The 19,252-nt window shown below is 34.3% G+C and overlaps 1 protein-coding gene and 1 long non-coding RNA gene across 3 annotated transcripts in view; one reads left to right on the top strand and one right to left on the bottom strand.

The window, feature by feature from the left end:
• The window catches only part of LOC149579446 (uncharacterized), a 280,294-nt gene that overhangs the window by 159,710 nt on the left and 101,332 nt on the right, over window positions 1-19,252 (top strand). The window contains exons 9-15 of the mRNA XM_089832825.1: window positions 17,163-17,201; window positions 17,381-17,448; window positions 17,683-17,745; window positions 18,081-18,136; window positions 18,228-18,301; window positions 18,456-18,548; window positions 18,644-18,745. Coding sequence (XP_089688951.1) covers window positions 17,163-17,201; window positions 17,381-17,448; window positions 17,683-17,745; window positions 18,081-18,136; window positions 18,228-18,301; window positions 18,456-18,548; window positions 18,644-18,745 — 495 coding nt within the window. The remainder of the gene's footprint in view (window positions 1-17,162; window positions 17,202-17,380; window positions 17,449-17,682; window positions 17,746-18,080; window positions 18,137-18,227; window positions 18,302-18,455; window positions 18,549-18,643; window positions 18,746-19,252) is intronic.
• LOC149579447 (uncharacterized) overlaps window positions 1-19,252 on the bottom strand; it is a 236,246-nt gene that overhangs the window by 172,420 nt on the left and 44,574 nt on the right. The window lies entirely within an intron of this gene.

Genomic DNA, 19,252 nt, shown 5'->3' with positions numbered 1-19,252 from the left:
ATTGTACTGCATGAATAAGAACTACACAGTAAAAGTATAGGAGGAGATTACAAAAATGTTGGATGTTGGAATCATTTTTAAAGTTCAAACAAGCCCGTGGATGTCCTCAATTGTTGTTTCATAAAAAATGGAAGTAAACTGGATTAGAATCTGTATAGACTTTTGGTGTCCAAATGCAGTGAGTCAGTGACAATTAAAGACCCATTTCTGATTCCCTTCACAGACAATATACTTGAAGAGGTGGCAGCCATGAAATGTATTCATTCATGGATGGGTTCTTTGGTTATTATCAGATCAATATTGTAGAAGAAGATGAATTGAAAACTAAGTTTTTAGTAGAAGATGAAGTTTACATGTACAATAGGATGCCATTTGGGTTGTGCAACACCCTTGCCACATTCCAAAGGATCATACTTCACATCTTTGACAGGATGACAACAGGGAATTTCAAGGCATTATGAGATGATTGGTAGCAGAAAAGAACCACACCTCTCAATATTATGAGAATATATAAAGTGGCATTGAAGAGCATGTTTGGTGTTGAATCCAAAAAAAATCAGTTCATGGTACCCCAATAAAGTTATTGGGTCACAATGTGTGCAAGAAAGGATTAAAGACTAACCTAGACAAAATCAGAGTGATTATGGAAATGGAAGAATTGGAAGATGTAATAGGGGTAAAATCCTTTCTTGGCCACATGGGTTACTATTGGCGATTCATCAAAGGGTTTGCAGAAATATCCTAACCGCTTGAGAAGCTCACAAGGAAGGCGGAACCATTCATTTGGGGGATAGAGAAAATCACTACACTCAAAGAGTTAAAATAAAAATAGGTGGGAGCACTAATCCCTATCTACCCTGATTGGAACAAGGAATTCCATGTCCATCTAGGCACATCCACCTTTTCCATTGGGGCCACTCTAGCACAAGCAGGTACAAAAGGATTAGACCATCCAATATACTTTGCCAGTCGGCTACTCTCAAAAGCCAAAAAGAACTAGAACACAACTAAAAGAGAAGCTATGGGCATGGTATATGCATTACTACTGTTTTAGCACCACTCCTCGCCACACCTTTCACCTTCTATGTGGATCATTAAGCAATACTATAGCTCATTAACAAACCAATAATACAAGGAAGAGTGAGTAGATGATTTCTCCTACAACATGAAATCACATTTAACATCATTGTACAACCCGACAAGAGTCATGTCATGGTGGACCACTTGTCAAGACTAAAATTGGGGGAACCCACAAATGCAGTGAACAAAGATTTTCCAGATAACCTATAATATCCCTTTTCATGGCTTCAATATGTGATGCTTAGCACTTGTAACAATTGTTAGTATATGAAAAGGATAGCATAAGCATATATGAGTATGAAATAATTATTAGCAATTAACAAAACAATTATTAGCAATTAGCAAGATAAATAATTATTAAATCGTATAAGTACTAATTCCCTTACTAAATCCACCTAATCCTTAAAAGGAGGCTCTACTCAAATTACCTAACCCTCTGTTGAGAATAACTCTTGGTTAGACAATCATCATGTTAAGAGAACCTTCTAAGTCCAATTGTTAAGAGTACCTTCTAAGGCCTTTGAGATCTCTATTAATGAGTGAACTCAATAGATCAAGATCCCACCTCTAACGAAGCCTCTTGTCTCTAATATATGCATATGATTAAACACTACAATGTATATTGTCTTTCTCTATGAATCTCTCTCTAGGTTCCAGTTTGGAAAACTGACATTCAATTAAGAATGGCCTCTAATATAACGTTCTCTTAAGCGTAACTTGACATTCTAATGAATGCCCTCTACTAAGTTCTTACTTGGTGTCTATGAGAACTATAAACTTCTTATCCCACACATGATTATTAATCCTTGATTGATAATTCTATCTACCAAATGATTATATTTATTTCTGATATAAAAAATATCAAATGAGCATTCCTCTAGTTCCCTTTAATCATGCACTGTAGAATCCTTCATAGAATAATATTTTAATTCTCTATATTCCTTCTCAAAATATAGATTAATTTAGTTCTCTATTTCCTCTACTCTTATGGTTTTGTAACTCAACTCTTTTTGAATACAATTGTTTTCCATCCTTCCCATATTTATTTATTATCTGTCTTTTCGAAAAGAAAAACTCTTCATAATTATAACCCTTTTGAAAGGTCACAACACATCATAATTACGACCCTTTCGAAGAGTCACAACACCTCATATTTTCAAGCTTTTGAAGAGTCACAACCATTCATAATTACAACTCTTTCAAAGAGTCGCATCCTTTCATCATTTCAACCTGTTGAAAAAGTGCCTTATTTTCATCTCATTCCTTTCCTCTTCCATTAATCCTTATTTAACTTCTATCTTCTCCTCGTCTTCCTTTCTCTTTAAATTGAACTCTCCTACTTTTTACATCTTAATTTGAAGGAGTCACATCTCTTTATTAAATGTCTCTTGACTTTTCATTAGATTTAGTTAATCTATATTAAACTATTTATTTTGTGTTTGTTATTATTTATTATTAAATCCTATTTAGAAACATAACATACTTTCTTCAATATTCTCTCTTTTAATTAATTTTATTTATTTGTTCATTCATTGTAATTTTATTATTATTTCATTGTTTTAAATTAATTGATAATAGATTATATATATTTAATTATTATTTCTTATTTATATATTTTAATATATGATTCCATTATCTTCATTTATTTGATAATATTGTACTATCTAATTATTGGTAAAATTCTATTGAAAAATGGGGACATGACATATCTACCTTGTCCAAATTATAGTTCTACAAGCATGATATGAGCACATCGAGAGATTTTTATCTACGACCCAATTCCCGCCAAGAATGCTAACCAATGAATGAAGGAAATTGGCCATAAAAAGAAAAACATTCCAACTCATCAAAGGATTGCTTTATAAAATGAGACCAGACCATGTGCTCCGTAGATGCGTAATGGAGGAGGAGATCCCTAGCGTACTACAAGAAAATCATGAAGGCTTGGCGGGAGGACACATGGGAGCTGATGCCGTAGCTCAGAAGATACTCTTGGTAGGATTATGGTGGCCAACACTATATATAGACACAAAGGAGTGAATAATGTGTTGCAACACATGCCAATAAACAAGAAAACCTCTTAAAAGATTTTTTATGCCACTGTTCCCTTCACAACCCCAATAATTGTTTGAAATATGGGGAATAGATTTTGCGGGTTCTCTAAACACGAGTATGTATAGGCATTTATGGTGCATTATAGTAGCCACAAATACCTCACTAAGTGGGCAAAGGCAAGTGTACTTCCAAGAAACATAGAATTGAGAACTGTCTAATTCTTGTATGAGCAGATTGTCACCAGGTTCGACATCCCAATTTCAATCACTAGTAATAAAGGCATACATTTTGTAAACCAAGTAGTACAAGAAATGACCATTGAATTTTGCATATTCCACAATGTCCAATATGTACTACCTATGTGCAAATGGGCAAGCTGAAGCCATCGAAAAAATACTTGTTCCGATACTTTATAAAAACTTGTACTGTAGAGGAAGGCATTTAGGAGGAAAGGCTACCTAAATTACTTTTGGCATATCTAACCACATAGAAAGCAATAGTGGGAACATACACTTTTTAGTGATGTATGGCCAAGATGCAGTAGTACCTGCATAATACATAGTACCAAGCCTCAAAGTGGTGGTAGAGAATAGATAGGGAGAGGAGGATAGCCTGAAGGAATGACTGATTAACAAGATAAAATTAGAAGAAAGACCGATGACAACTTAGTGGGCAATTGAAGTAGCATAACACTAGAGAAAATTTTGGCACGATAAACACCGTCGAGAAATGACTTCTAGCCAATTCGTTTAGTTTTGAAATATAATGGTTGCAATGAAATCAAACTAAGAAAATTTAATGTTCATTGGCTAGGGGTAGGGAACAATGGGACCATTAAATTGGCGACACTGGATGATAGACCCATTAAAGAACCAGCAAACAAATCCAAATTGAAAGCCAATTAGAAAAGGATGGGTCATACAGTAGGAATTAACATATTGGGATACGCTACCAAAGGTAATTGGACCATCTACTAGGATGTATATCTTGAAGAGGATCTAGTAATCATGGGAGAACCCTAAAAACTTGATAGTGATTGGAACAAACCTATGATGGATCCAAAAGAATGGTTGGTTAGCAAAAGGATCAATAGAATAGCATTTCTAAGGATCCACAAGCATCTCACGAATGTCCTATTTGACCCCTCAACACTCTAGGTAAGGACTAGTGGATACTAGAAACTAAAAGCACCCTACGAAGCGAGAAGGCTTTTTGGCTTATGACATTGATAAAGAGACAAAGAAGGAATGATAGAAGTAGTAGTCACTAGAAAAGGATGAATGTGAGGAAAATTTCGAAGAAATTGACTTGGAGGAGTATGGTGCAACACTGGGACCACCTCTCACGGTGATAATAAAAACAAACGATATGTTCATTTGTAAAGGAGATGGTTATATGAACAAGGTGATTGAAAAATGCCAAAAAGAAGGAGAAGAAACTCCCTTAAAAAAGAGACCCAATGTACTTGGTGGGTGATTCCTAACCTAATGGAACCACCAACAAAAAAAAGGGGACGAAGTCATATGGTATCAAAAATAAGAAGGAAGGTACATAGACAATAGCTATAAAGGTGTATGGTTTGCTCCCTTGGTGGATAAATTTTTTGACTTGGAGTATCTAGGTACATCTTGCAAAAAAAAATGCTACTAGACATATCTAGGTACCTGCATATGGTAGTACGCATTGGAGGTAAAAGTCAGAGACAAAGAAGGAAGAAGACAAAAAAGAATGCACCTAGAGGGAGGACTTTGAAAGAAAACCAAGGAAAGAACCACAAGGTGAAATAAGGAGATGAAAAGAGGTACAACATTTAAACAATAAGGTAGGAACTTTCTTCAGAGAGGTAGTAAAATGAAAAATAAGAAAGAGAAAGAATGAGAAGGGAGGAAGAGAAAAATTACAAGTGGCATCATAATGCTAAAAGAAGCAAATAAAGTCACAATAAAAGGAGGCAAGAGGCATAACATTATGTATTGTGGCACAAACCACAAGGAAGGAGTGTTTATTAGGAGGGAAGAAATCCATCAGGAGGAAGTGTTGGCAAAGAAAGAGAAGATGGTATGCATATAGTCAACAAGGAAGGAGGCACTTGTACACAATCATAGGACAGGAAGCAAGTCATTGGACATAAATGCAACAAAAGGAAAGAGACTATCTCATATGTATACAAAGGAGATTGTCTGTACATGCTAATCACTGTGCAACAATAAAGAAGGGGTTGCTCATACAAGTACACATTTGTACGACAAACAAGGAGAAATAACCGCATACATCATTAGGGGGATTTTGTATGCCAGCAAAGGGGAAGGATGAGTCCATACAATGTACAGAAAAGGTCGTCCGACATATGCCCATACTAGGAAGAAGGCCACGCAAGGAAGACATGTACAACGCTGGTTGTTTGGGAATAATATTCAATATAATTAAAAGTTGGTGCAAAGAGATAGTGAAAGGAGTCTATAAAATGGTGACAGGTAGTTTTGAAAACCCTAGTAGGGGATCTTTTGGAGTGGATTATATAAAATCAGGAATAAGTAAGAAATCTGTAACAAAAAAGGAAATGGCCACAACAAGCAAGAACAAGAAAATAAAGGGCAAAATAGAATAGGTTTTGGTAACCAACATCACTTTTGAAGGAGTGGCAGGCACAAAATGTAGGAATTGGTGGTAGGCAACATATGACCAACATCCATTTAAGGCAGCCCTGAAGAGAGCTGAGGTAAACAAAATTGTGTTCATGCCTATTTTTTATTTGAGAGAATTTGAGCCTATTCCATGGATTTAATATTATTCTCTTTAATACTATTCTTTTTCTCATTAAGTGTACCTAGCATTCCCTTCTTCCTTTATTTGTGTTTGTTGGCTTTTTGTAACAAGTGCAATTTCTTTGTGCACCCCTCCCCTATTTGCTCTTGCTTTCCTTTTACTCACTTTTCTTCACGACATCAAGCCTTTACCTTCGATGCGTATTGCCAAATGCATGTGCCTAGGTATGGTTGGTAGCATATATTTTTTCACGTTCATAAGTATTCTAGATCAAAAAATTTGTGCAACAAAGGGGCAAGCCCCACTCCTTTAAAACTCCCATTACTATTTACCAATATGGCAGAATATTGTGCCAAGTATGGGATTAGTTTATATGCCAAACGCGGAGAAGTTCCTATGCTAGGTATGGAGACTACACATAGAAACTAGATACCAATGCAATCTTATTACTTGTACCACTAACGAGAACATACATATTGCACACAAATGGTGAAATATCACTTTATTTATTGTACCAAGGAATTACACTACCATAATTACCAATGTTCCCAGAATACCATACCATTCCAAGTCCTAATGATCCATATATATAGTGCTCTTATTAGTTATGAGAACCAACCATCACAATCTTGGTACAAGTGTTTACTTAGAAAATCTATTAAATACCCTATTTAGTTTCTTATGGCCTACATTATCCTCTCCCAAAATATAGTCATCTTCCAGACGATAAAAAGAATAGTGACAAGACAAAATCGTACTTCAAACATTTGCATTTCCATGTTCCCTTAGGTAAATTGCCTGAATAAAAGTAAGGTTTATAATTGGGTAGAGTTGTTGTCAGACTGGATAAATCAATTTTCATAGCTAAAGCAAAAAAAATTTATATGTCACACCGGCCATGGCCTTATTTCTTGAACCAATGTGCACACAAGTCACGCCTGAACATTGGGGCACATTTATTCCAGCTAACAGGGTGGACCCATAAAAACCAGCTATGTTCTACTAGCTACATCTAGACACTATGGTAGGAGGAAGTACAGAGCCACTCAAGAAAAGGCTCAGAAAGGACATATTGGCCAACACTCACAATACATAGGTGGAAGAAATGCAAATAACACAGGAGGAAGAGGAAAGTGTGGAAAAGGAGACAAGGGAAACATCGTTGGCAAGACTAGAATAATCCAGTTGGGATAAACGGGAAGAATTCCATACCAGAAGGAACACAAAGGGGGAAACTTCAGAGGACATCAAAGTGGTGCAAGTAGTGGAAGGACCGTTTCTAGGGAATGAAGAGGAAAGCTAGATCACTGGGGAAACCATTGTCGGTCATACAAAGGTTGGTCTTGTTAATTTTTATGGATCTCTGATAGATAAAACTGTTACAATAAATATGGGGACAATGGAACTCTCACTTGTATTACTATAGAGCAGAGTTGCCTCCAAATACTGACGATCTCTTATATTGTATGCAAAATCTACTTCTTCGAATATTGCTGATAATGTGAGATGTATACTGTATGTAACAATGACCTTGCAGATTAGATAATAAAGAAAAGTGCTGATGATTATTTGAATGTAAATCGCTGAGTCCAAGATGCCATATATTGATGTTGTTCTACAACGATCTGATTACCTGAATATATATAGCAGCAAATGGTTATGACCCCCATAGAGTCATGGCTCTAGGTGGCCTTTGGCCACAAAGAGTCATGCCTCTACGATGGCATGACCAATAACTACCTTGTTATTGTAATCTTAAACATAATGCAGTCAACAATCACAAGTAATATTGCCACTACTTGCAATGTTTGATAATATCATAACCGCTGCTAATATATAATGCAATCAATCGATGTTCTCTCAGCCAATAATGTTACTGGTTTAATCCAAACAATATATGTGTGTGTGTGTAAGTAACCACAATGAACATTTATCTGAGAACATAAATACAGATTAGTATATCAGACAAGCATCATTTACTTCTACTGATGCGAAAACATTAACACTCCCTCTTTAGCAAGGGAGAAGTAATACACCATTTGGATTTCAGAGTAGAATACTTGATCACTTTATCTGATCTTAACACTATGAAATAGTGACTAGTTAGATAACAAAAATCAACAAGCTATGAACACTATCATAATGTACATTATGATCTCTAATCGTCCGAAACAATATCTACAGTAAACATAATGAAAATGTTATCTATGATCTCTAATTGCCCGAAGCAATGTCTACAGATGTCCATAGTAATAACATGAAAATTTGTTACATCTCTAATTGCCAGGAGCAATGCTTAGAGATGTCCATGATAATAACATGAGTTTGTTATCTATGATCTCTAATTGCCTAAAGAAATGTCTAGAGATGTCCATGACAACAGGCCTATTATTTACAAGATCATCACTTTGCAAATAATTATCTTCTAAATAAATATGTCCATGAAAGATTGTCATCTTTCATTACATATCTAATGCAATCAAACAACAATAGAAGCATAAACTCACATGAATTAAATTTTTTAATTTAATATTCAATATTACAAATTAATCATTCCAAGTTTTTCTCTGAAGTATTTCAACTTCACTTTAGCAAGAGGCTTGGTAAAGATATCAACTGTTTGTTCATTAGTATAGATGTACTCCAATTGAATGATTCCTCGATTCACCATATTTCGAATGTAGTGGTAAGAAATTTCAATATGTTTGGAGTGATTGTGGAAAACCGGATTGGTTGAAAGCTTGATGCAACTTTGATTATCACAATGAATCACAGTAGGCTTCAAAGGTCTTTTGAACAAATCTGCTAACAACTTTCGTAGCCATATCGCTTCTCTAGCACCCGAAGAAGATGTGATGTGTTCTGCTTTGGTGGAACTTAATGCAACTAAAGTTTGTTTTTTGCTGGACCAAGAAACCATACCATATCCTAGACTGAAGCAATATCCAGAAGTATTCTTACATTCAATAGGACTGCCTACCCAATCAGAATCCAAATATCCATGAAGTTCGATGTCGACTTTATCATATTTGATTCTCATTCCAATAGTACTTTTTAGATATCTCAAAATGTATTTAGCTGCATGTAGATGTATCTTCTTTGGTGCACACATAAACTGACTCAAGGTGTTAGTAGTAGAGCATATGTCAGGACGAGTATTAACCAAATACATTAAAGATCCAATAATCTGCTTGTAGTAAGTAGAATCTTAAGTAGAATCTTTAGGTTCTGATTTGATCATATCATCCTTCAACTTGTGTAGGTTTACTTCGATAGGAGTAGCCGCTAGTTTACATTCCGTTATTCCAAATTTTGTTAAAATGTCGACTGTATATTTTCCTTGATTCAAAAGAATGTAGTTATCTTGTTGCTAGACTTCTAATCCAAGAAAGTAGTGAAGTAAACCTAAGTCTTTCATTTCAAACTCTGCTGTGATTTCATGTTTGCATTTCTTTATGAGATGTTCCTTACCTGTTATCAACAAATCATCAACATATAACACAAGAATGATTATATCATCACCATCTATTTTGAAATATAAGTTGGGATCGACTTCATTTTTGGAATATCCTAACTTCATTAGATAGTTGTCTATCCTTTCATACCATGCTCTCGGAGCCTATTTGAGACCATAAAGTGCTTTCTTTAATTTACAAACATGAATTTTGTTGTCATGAGTACTGAATCCTTCTGGTTGCCCGATATAGACTTCTTCTTCAATCTTGCCATTAAGGAACATTGTTTTGACATCCATTTGATGAACCTTCCATCCCTTGGATGGTGCAATAGCCAAGATGGTTCTAACTGAAGTATATCTAGCAACTGGAGCAAATGTTTCTTCTTAATCAATGCCTTCTTTTTGTGAGAAACTGCATGCTACAAACTTGGCTTTGTACTTTTCAATGTTGCCATCAAATGCATGTTTAATTTTAAATAGTCATTTGGAAGAAACAACTGATTTGTTCTTAGGTCTTGTTACAACATTCCATACATCATTTTTAAATATAGAGTTATATTCTTCAATCATTGTTTTTTTCCAAGACTGATTTGAAAGTACTTCTTTAACACTAAAAGGTTCTGTTTTTATAACTTCAATTAACAATACAACATAACATGATTGATTTCTTGTTCTTTTTCTCTCTCAAATCACTTCATTAGGTTCAACCTGATTTTCTTCTATCATTTTTCTAGCCTAAAGTGGTCTCTTTTTATTATTGACATTTTCAGAATCTTCATGATTAGACATAGTGGAGGAAGATGGTTCAATATCATTCTCCCTCTCAATTTCTACTTGATTTTCATCTACTTCGGAAATAGATTCAGTAATATGGATTCATCACTGTTTTTAGAAATATAAAGGCAATATCTTCTTCAAATTTCACATCTTTGCTAATCTCAATTGTTCTTTGATTTGAAACGAAGACCATGTATCCTTTTGTAGTTTCATTATATCCAATAAATATCCCCTTCTTCCTAGAAGGTTCTAGTTTTGTTCTTTTCTCTTTAGGAATGTGGATATAAATTGGACATCAAAATATTCTTAGATGGCTTAGATCAAGTTTAATGTTTGTGATTACTTCTTTTGAAGTGGTGTTCTCTAATACTAAGTGTGGACATCTATTTTGAATGTAAACTGTAGTGTTAGATGCTTTAGCCCAAAAGGAAGTATGAAGGTTTTGATTGTGCATCATTGCTCTGGCAAAGTCAACAATTGATCTATTTTTACATTCAACAATTCCATTCTGTTGAGGATTATAAGGTACAAAAAAGTCCCTCTTAATCCCAACAGCAATGTAGAAATTCTTAAAAATATCAGAGATGTATTCACCTCCATTGTTTGACCTTAGTGTTTTAATTTTCTGTCCTAACTGATTTTCAACTAAGGCTTTAAACTCTTTGAATTTTGATAAAACTTCAGTTGATTCTTTCTGTTTCAGAAAATAGATCCAAGTTCTTCTAGAGTAATCATCAATAAAAATTACATAGAAGAAGCACCCATTAAGAGAAGGTACAGACATATGACCACAAAGATCAATGTGGATCAGTTCAATAATGGATTTAGATTTGTGAACACTTATAGGAAATGATTGTTTAGTATTTTTACCTAACGCACATCCTTTGCAAATACTTAAATGATCAGTTTTGAGACTAGGTAAACCTTTTATAATTTTTCCTATAGATGACAATGCACGATAGTGAAGGTGACCTAGCCTCCTATGCCAAATTTCAGTGGAATTTGAAGTTTCATGACTAAGAGCTAGGTTTTGATTATTAAAAAGTTTATAAAAAGACTTTCATCTTTAAATCCGATGGAAATGGCTTTCTTAATATTAGAGTTCTTGGGCCAAGATAGAACTTTGTCCTCTTGAAATGTGATTCTGAAACCTTGATCAACAAGACTAGAAATAAAGACTAGGTTTCTCTTTATTCTTAGTACATTTAAAACATTATTGAGTTGTAGTGTAATTCCTGAATTTAGGTGAATTGAACAGGAACCAATTCCTTTAATAGGATGAGTAGAGTTATTTCCAATGGTAACTTCTTTTGAGGCTTGTTCAGAGAAGGTTTCAAATTTGTCTTTAAAACTAGTGATGTGTCGAGATGCTCCACTGTCTATGATGCAAGTGTTGTAGTTAGAGTTTAATTCACTCGAAAGGGCTAAGTAAAAAGCATAGTTTTCGATTTCTTCTTTCTCTACACCCTCTCTTTTGATTTCTGCTAAGGCTGTTTGAATTTTCTTCTTTTCGATGCAGAAGCTATGGGAGTGACCAATTTTATCACTATTAAAAGATCTAACTTTGGACCAATCATGTTGCTTGTATGATTTGTTAGATTCCCTTTTGTTGTATTTGAATTTTTTTTTCTTGTTTGATTTCACATGAAGTGCTTGAATTTCTTCCTTTTGATTTGTACTTAATCCTCTTGAGACTAATCTAGATTCTTCTTGTGTGCATTCATTTTTTAATAAATCGAATTTAGGGAGTTCAGGTTGAGAGCTTAAACCTCGGATAAATGTTTCCCATGATAGAGGAAGACCTCTTAGAGCCATCATGCTGAGTTCTTTGTAATCAACTCTATTTTCCATTGTTGCAAGTTGATCTTTTAGTTCAAAAATTCTTATAAAATATGAAGTTATAGATTCTCCATTTTTCATCTTTATATATATTAGATCTTGCTTTAGAGTTAATAATCTACTAGTATTGTTGATTTCAAATGTATCTCGAATAGTGGAGAACATCTCAAATGCAGTCTTGACACTAGATATGGATAGAAGAATATGATCTTTTACAGAATCTATTATGATTTTCATTGTTTTATTATTATGTCTTTTCCATGTTACTTTTTCTAGTTCATTTTCAAGCATGGATATGTTTGATTCAATATATTCCTCTAACTCCATTTCTCTTAATATTATCATTACTCTAATTTTCCATGAAGAGAAATTAGATCCACCCTCAAGCCTATCTTCTAGTCTCACATGATTCACCATTTTAATAATATAATTTAGCCCCTTTTCATTTAAAATCTGAGATTTTAGATTTTATTCTGAGTAATAGTTTTTCCTATCAAAATGGCTCTGATACCATGTTATGTTTTATGGATCTTTGATAGATAAAACTATTAGAATAAACATGGGAACAATGGAACTCTTACTTGTATTACTGTAGAGCAGAGTTGCCCTCCAAATATTGATGATCTCTGATTTTGTATGCAAAATCTACTTCTTCAAATATTGCTGATAATGGGAGATGTATACTGTATGAAACAATGACCCTGCAGATTAGATAATAAAGAAAAGTGCTGATGATTATTTGAATGTAGATCGCTGAGTCCAAAATGCCGTATATTGATGTTGTTCTACAGCGATCTGATTACTTGAATATATATATATATAGCAGCAAAGGGTCATGACCTAGGTAGAGTCATAGCTCTACATGGCCTTTGGCAACGAAAAGTCATGCCTCTACAATGGCATGACCAATAACTGCCTTGTTAACACAATGTAATCTTAAACATAATGCAATCGGCAATCACAAGTAATACTACCACTACTTGCAATGTTTGATAATATCGTAACCTCCACTGATATATAATGCAATCAGTAATGTTCTCCTATATATATATATATGTATATATGTATGTATATGTATATGTATATACATATATGTATATGTATATGTGTGCATGTGTATATATATATATATATAACTACAATGAACATTTATCCAAGAACATAAATATTGATTAGTATATCAAACAGGCATCATTTACTTCTACTGATGCTAAAACATTAATAGGTCTTAGGAAAGATGACCATATGAAAGCTAGTTGTATGGGAAACACACTCATGGAGAGAATAGAAACTCATATGGTAACTCATAAGCAAGAAGTCCCTCATACAAAATCCATCTGGAAGGGCAAAAAAGTGGGAAAGGGAGACTGTATGGATAGTATAAGCAACATCGAGGAGAGTAGAGTTGGCTTGAACAGGGAAACAACTAGCACAATTGGAAGGATAGGCTAGGCATCCACAATGGGAAGAGAAATGGCTAGAACGAGGCTAATCCTTCCAAATTGGGAAGAAAAGACAATAGCCTTTGCACTCTCTCAGATTTTAGTAGAGCCCACTTAGTTCCTATGAAAAAGATTTCAAATATCAAAGTAATAGATCTCAGGACTACAAAAGGTGCAACTCGTACTGTATGCATCACTACTTCACGGGCAGTTGAGATTGTACAATCAATTACATGAGTAGTGGCACCTATGGGAGTACTTGCCAAGATGACCTTCATGCCTAGGCCACCACAGATCATTGCCTACCATGGATACAAAAGGGCCACAAGACCTTGGCACCATGGATACGGAGGCCGATAACCTACTTGCCAAGGTTCAATTGGAGTAGAGGATATACCTCCATGCTCTCCAACCTTGATGGGGGAAACCTCTCTAAACTTGATGGGAGGACATCAGGATACGAACCTATAGATGCATGTGGGGTGGAAGGTGAGAGTCAACACATGGAAGGAGTGACTACACAACCAATGCACTTTGAGAAATGCAGATAATGGTTCTTTGCTGAATTGGAAACCATTACTTGGGCCAGACATGAAATAAAGAGAAAATCTAAGGAAGCCAATATGACGGCAACACTCTCCACAATGGAGTCCCTCTTGCACTTTATGAGGGAAGGATATCATGTCGAGTTCAAGAGGATCTTCACAAAACAGGGATGACCTATCAAAGGAATGGAAGAGCATATACATAAATGGAAAGGGCCACAAACCTTATAGACACATAGGTTACAATTGGTTAACCATCCTCTCTCAAATAGAGGAGACTTTTAGGATCATCTTTTTGGAATTGTAGAAGGTAACCTAGGAATCGACAAACTGAAGAAGAATAGGTTGTCTTAAGGGACAAAGTGGAAAAGTTAGAGGCCAGGTTGGAACAAGAAAATGTCTTGCATGCAGAGAAGCTAGCAGCATTAGAAAAGGACAAGATGGATGTGCTTAGACTTGCTTAGACAACTCACAATGGAGAGAGATGTGAAACTCCTAGACAGAAGCTGACACTACTCACATCATCCACAACTCCAGGGAGATCCTCTCACCTATCTCCATAGTTCACTAGTGTACCAATTTGTTTTGGTTGTTTAGGAGATGACTACATTTTGGAAGGGGATAATGTAGGCCATAAGAAACTAAATAGGGTATTTAATAGATTTTCTAGGTAAACACTTGTACCAAGAGTTGCGATGGTTGCTTCTCATAACCAATAAGAGTGCTATATGTATGGATCATTAGGACGTGGAATGGTATTGTATTCTAGGGAACATTGGTAATTATGGTAGTGCAATTCCTTGGTACAATCAATAAAGTGATATTTCACCATTTGTGTGCAATATATATGTTCTCATTAGTGGTATAAGTCGTAAGATTGCATTGGTATCTAGTTTCTGTGTGTAGCCTCCATACATTGCATAGGAACTTCTCTGCGTTTGGCATATAAACTACTTCCATACTTGGCACAATATTCTGCCACATTGGCAAATAGTAATGGGAGTTTTAAAGGAGTGGGGCTTGCCCCTTTGTTGTACAAATTTTTTGATCTAGAATATTTAGGAATGTGAAAAAATATGTGCTACCAACCATACCTAGGCACTTGCATGTGGCAATACGCATCGGAGCTAAAGGTTTGATGTCGTGAAGAAAAGTGAGTAAAAGGAAAGCAAGAGCAAATAATGGGAGGGGTGCACAAAGAAATTGCACCTGGTACAAAAAGCCAACAAACAAAAATAAAGGAAGAAGGGAATGCTAGGTACACTTAATGAGAAAAAGAATAGTATTAAAGAGAATAATATATGAAATCCATGGAATCAAAAGTTGAAAACATATATCAAAATATCAGCTAGAGTGTAGAAGACTAAGGTTCATAGTAGCCTATGCCCTCCTATGAATACGCCTAAGATAAGTCATGGAAGACTCAAATATTGAGAAATTTGTTTGTTACAGCTTATGTGCGCATTGTAGACAACAACAGGGCTCTCAAGTATGTCTATCAATTTGCTTGGTGAAACACAACCTTTAACAGTAAAAGCCTTTTAATAACAATTACAGTTGGCTTACAAATTTTTGCGAAGCAAATGAACAAGGACATAGCCAGCAACACATATACACAAGTCTGAAAGTTTACAACTTTATGTACGACACTAGAGAGTTCCAACATTCATGAACACGTAAGTCTTTAAAAATTAAAAAAAAACTCATATACATCATTATAGAATTCTAACACAAATCTATCTAAATCTGAAAATATCTGTACAACATTATTGAACTCTACAATGCTGAAAGCGACTTCTTCATAATGAAACCTAGGTAGCAACCAATATTGGCAATAAGCCCTACAACATTATTTTTAGAATTGATATACACTGAAAAAAAAACACCTTCCAAAAATCTCTATGTTTTTTTAAAAATAAATTAAATAGAAAAAAAAATTTCAAGAAAAAAATAAATAAATAACTTAGGAGAGTCCTGGGCTCGGGACTCGGCAAGTCCCTGGACTTTGCTAGGACTTGGTTGAGTCCGAGTCCAAAGGCCATCTGCCTCAGACTCGCAAAGTCTTGCTCGGACTCGCAGAGTCCTAGAACACTATATATATATACACACATATACATATACATATACATATGTATATGTATATGTATATGTATACATATACATATGTATATGTATATGTATATATGTATATCTGTATATGTATATATATATATATATATATATATATATATATATATATATATATATATATATATATATATATATAGACACACACACACACACACACACACACATAAATCATAATTAGGAAAACAAAATCTGGAATCTATGGATCTGATTCAAGTGCCCAAATCAGATTCTTTTAACAAATCGGCAACGAAGAAAATTAGTTGTTGAGGACATTTTAGACTATCTAAAGGTGATAATGGGCTGTGATGATCCACCTTGACAAAAGCAAGACACATATTCCTGCCCTTTTGCTATAGTGCCTAGTGATAAGAGTAAAACAAGATCCCACTTTGATTTGCCGAACATTGTGAGGGTCAAATTTTCAGAACACTGTTATTTTACATGTTCAACAGGACGGTGGTTCTTATGAATTGGAATACCATTTGTGGACCATGAATCCTTGACAAATTTTCATAAAAATGATCTATATCCTGGTTAACTTCCCAGTAATCCAACACCACGTGTAACCAATGGTATTTGTTTCCTCCGAACCTTTGATGCATGATGGTTACATGCTTTAAATGAGTTCCAAATGATCAAGCACTGTTTTTACCTTTTCGAATTCTGTTCACTGATCACTGTCAATGATTAATTTGTGCCATGTATTACAATCTTAAATAGTTACTTTACAATTACTTGGTCAATTCAGAGTCTCTTATTAGTTTTGCATGAGTAGCAGATTAAATGCATATGGCATTGGTATAAATCCTTTGACTGACATTACATGCTATTTTTATCGCGAATAGTATCTGTCACAGTAAAAATATATTTTGTGAAGTAACTGGATAAGAAATGTTTAATTCCATTTGTATACAATCAAGTTTTATATTTTTTTCACTTTTGCTAATAAATATAGCAAAGATATTTATACATCAATCATAGTGTATGAAAGGATAATCATTAAGCTTATTTGTATAAGCTAGTTTACTATTTCTTGTTATACTAGTAAATCTGAATACTGTGTTCATGCAGGAAATGATTATTGATAGCTGTAAGCACTCATACAGAAAGGTACAATGTCACGAAGAACTGTATCTCTTGGCATATTTATCTTCTTTTGATCGTTCAGGATTTCATATTAATTATATTTTTGTTAGTAATCTTATTTTATTATTGATGCTTGACAGATGATCATTTATCAATTGACCAAAGAAGTTTGTAGGTCTCAAAATGTTTGACATTTTATGTAGGATTCCAACGGAAAGAATTTTCTATTTGATATTGTAGCAAACAGACGGAATGGGATAGATGTTGACAAGTAAGCCATCATTATGAGTAGAAAATTGCACTAAGGAATAAAACGTGTTTGAAAAAAACTAGCATTATGAAGACTTGATACAAAAATTATATTAACGATCTTGCTAGATAGCTATTATGGATGCCAAATGCCTCATTATATAATCCTAATCTTTTGCATATCTCTACAGACAAACTCTAGCTTAATACAAAGTTTTTAATCAATCAAAACAATTGCTGGCTTATGTAATTGCAGGTTTGACTACATTGAACGTGACACAAGAGCATGTGGCATCAACACCGGTTTTCAATTTGAAAGGTATCCAAATATCGTCAATACTGAAGACAACTTTTGGAAATATTGTAGTATCATACTTTCTTTACAAACCTATATTTTTTTCTTTCTAGGACTGATATATCAAAGAGCTACCAATCACTAACAATTTGTATGACCACAGCACAGATTTTGCACTTTGTACCATAATTGTTGTCTTTTCATCGCATGTGTATATTTGTATCAAAGCGAAGACTTGATTTCCAATCAATATTTGCAGCTCTGGAAAATCAAATATCTTTAAATGACTCATTTTTCACTTTATGTGAGAGTCTTCCGAGTCTTATTATTATGGACTATTCTCTTTGCCTTCCATCCAGGTTAATGGAAAGCATGAAAGTTATTGATGATGAAATATGTTATAGGGCAAAGGAATGTGAGTCAACCAATCTGTGAAATGAGAATTATTATTTTATTAAATAGTCTTTAAGGAATTTTCTTATGTCATTTAAGTGTTTGTTGACCAGGTTGGTGTGTGAGCAGATTATTCCTTTCTCGGTCAGAACTTTACAGGATTGTCTACACTCATCCAAAAGTGAAGGTGTTGTAGAAGCATCACTCTTTATTACTGTTCCATCTTAATGCTCTTTTGTTTTTTACTATTTCATCTTATTGCTCTCAGTGTACTGTTGGTTTTCTTTCTCAGATACAAATAATCAGAAATAATTTTGTATGCATGCTACCTTTGATGTTAGGCTTTGGAGCTAATGTTAACAGATGCCCTTGTACTCGCAAATAGATATCTATCTTTCTCTTCCCAGATTGATAATGCTGCCGATTACTGGAAGGTTAGATAAGTTCGACATTCATATAGCAGATTTGTGTGGAATTATTCTATAACATCATTTCTAACAGATATATATTTTTTCATTCTTCTTGGCAGCTGGATGATTCTGTGCTAAAGACTATTGAAACGGCACCTAATGACGAGCTGAAAGAGGCCCGCAAATTGGTATTACGCATGCGACGGAGAGAATTGTACAAGGTGAATAAACTTCAAGGTGCACATGCTTGCATAGTTTTAAGTTTTTCTTTGTTTAGGCTCTAGTTGAAATGTTCTGTTAACATTAGTGACAAGAACATAAAATATACATACACTATATGTAAGGGGAGTATAACAATAGATTTGCTGACTACAAGATAGCTAAGTTGTCGGTATGGGTACAGGCACGGATACAGATATGTGGGTACGATATGTGGTTACGACAACTTTTTGGGAGGTAGGTTTGGATACATCCATAAAAAAATAAATGTAAAAATCAATAAATGTATATATGCATGTATTTTAAAGTTTAATATTTAAAAATATATAATATTATATGCAATCTACTATTATTATTTATTATTTATAGAACTATATTTAGTATTTTAAAGTTTAATAGTTATGATAGAAAAAATTAAAATCCTAAATAGGGGCTATATGAAATAAGAATATTATAATACTATTTAAGTATATGCAGAAATATTTAATACTAAGTGTCTAAATCTGTGT

The sequence above is a fragment of the Cupressus sempervirens genome, chromosome 1 (assembly GCF_028749045.1).
Source record: "Cupressus sempervirens isolate cs-2001-9-10 chromosome 1, ASM2874904v1, whole genome shotgun sequence".
Lineage (NCBI taxonomy): Eukaryota > Viridiplantae > Streptophyta > Pinopsida > Cupressales > Cupressaceae > Cupressus > Cupressus sempervirens.
Note: the sequence above shows the minus strand (reverse complement) of the source record. Positions and strands in the feature narration are given on the sequence as shown.